The 1,839-nt window shown below is 39.6% G+C and overlaps 1 protein-coding gene across 1 annotated transcript in view; it reads left to right on the plus strand.

Annotated features, from left to right (window-relative positions):
• Positions 1-1,839, plus strand: part of MPDZ (multiple PDZ domain crumbs cell polarity complex component) — a 138,323-nt gene that overhangs the window by 55,296 nt on the left and 81,188 nt on the right. The window contains exon 12 of the mRNA XM_019554872.1: positions 238-327. Within this exon, the coding sequence (XP_019410417.1) occupies positions 238-327 (90 nt within the window). The remainder of the gene's footprint in view (positions 1-237; positions 328-1,839) is intronic.

The following is a 1,839-nucleotide window of genomic DNA, read 5'->3' on the forward strand; positions in this document are numbered from 1 at the left end:
CAATTGAGCACCATTTTCCTTTTAAAATAGGAAACTTGTCATAAAAAGCATAGTAGTACAAAAAGAGAACTTCTTTTAAAAATAAAGTATTTCCTCCTAACCCTTCCCTTGCCCCCTGTAGGTTGGAACAATTACCTACAAAGAATTGTGCTGTCCCAACTCCAGTAAAAATTGGTGACAGATGTCTTGATGAATATTAAAATGCACAAAATGTCTGACGGTATTCTTCTTTTCCAGAACCTTGTGAAAGCGAGCTGGGATCTTCATCACTGGCACGCATTGCCAGTACAGTAAACATCAAAGAGGACATTAAACAGCAAGAATCAGGTTCTTAATAATGTTCAACAGTATTTTTTCAGTGAAAATGTTTTCTCTGGTCTGTGCTTGTATAAAAACCAAGCTTTCTATATGGATCCCAAGTCCCAAGTAAAGTATTTGTGTCAAGATATGCAGGTAGAAAATGGAGTTAGCTACAGTCAGAAGAACATTTAAAAATTCTGATTGTTTCAAAACAAGTATTGGCATTGAAGGTTAGGGTCAGATTCTAGTCCAGGTATTAGGTGTATAAGTGGACTTATGCACCCAAGCATGATTCTCTTCCACCTTGAATCCCTGAAAGATAGTTAATACAAAATATGATTGGGTCCTCTTTTCTTGCTGCTTTTTTTTGACTCTGTCTTAAAAGGGGTAGATGATTATTTGTTAAAAAAATATGTATATTATGAATTTTTAGGGACTTGAGCAGGGAGCAGTAGAATTGCATTTAGGTGCCTAAGGGTAGTTAAGCACCTAATAGGTGGAATAAAATCAGGTTTCTCATAGATACACTTGAAATTAATTTAACTAAACATCTACTCACTAAAGACAACAGATGAAGTAGTTGGATTTTACCATAACTTTTTTTGTGTCAAGTAGTAATCGTTGGTTTTGGTTCACCTTCCCCACCATTGTGTTTAAAAATAATAATGGGCTCCTATACATGTGCAGAAAGGCTGCTCCTATGCACTGTAATTACAGCAAATCAGAGTAGACTCAGTTAATCATATCTGCTGGAGCATGGTAATCACCACACTCCAGGAGACTCCAGCATCATGTGTGTGTCCTTGCACCGGAAAATGGTGGCAGAGTGCATTAAACTAAAGCTAGTTCAATGAGCTTTAGTTCAAAGTGTCCCACCACCATTTTTCAGCATGGGGATGCTGATAAATATGATACGCCAGGTGCTTTTAATTAATGCGGCTCTTGGAGCTGCACTAATTAAAGTGCCCCCTCTCCTACCCCCCCACCCGTCCCCATCTCCCAGAGCACATCTATAAATGCCCATAATGATTCCAGCTCTTTGTAACTATCCAAGTCCTATCTCAGGTTTCTTAATTCTTCTAATAGATTTCCCTATAGCATGTTCTCCAGATGTATTTATATATGTCTGTTCTCTAACAATGTTTGAAACTGAGCTACTTCTTTCTCCTTGGAAATTTCTGACTTTACTGTTTTCTGTCCCAGAATTTTTCTTTTCTAACTTCCACTTACTCTACTACTTAGATTGCCACATTTGTATAATAGTCATGTACTATATAATGATACATCATCAGACACCACACTCTCATAGTTCTTGATGTTAATGTAAGGTCCCTGCCACATGTTCAACTTCAGATGTGATTAACCAGCTTAGAGTGCTCCTGTGACTGGGAGCCCCCATCCGCTGCAGGCTCCCAGCCATAGGGATGCTTGATGCCTCCTTGCAGCTGGAAGCCTGCATCAGCAGTAGGTTCTTAGCTGCTGGGAACCCTGAGGAACCCCCATAGGACCCCCATGGCTGGGAGCCTGCATCAGCTGATG

The sequence above is a fragment of the Crocodylus porosus genome, unplaced genomic scaffold (genome assembly GCF_001723895.1).
Source record: "Crocodylus porosus isolate Cpor-Errol unplaced genomic scaffold, CroPor_comp1, whole genome shotgun sequence".
Taxonomy (NCBI): Eukaryota; Metazoa; Chordata; order Crocodylia; family Crocodylidae; genus Crocodylus; species Crocodylus porosus.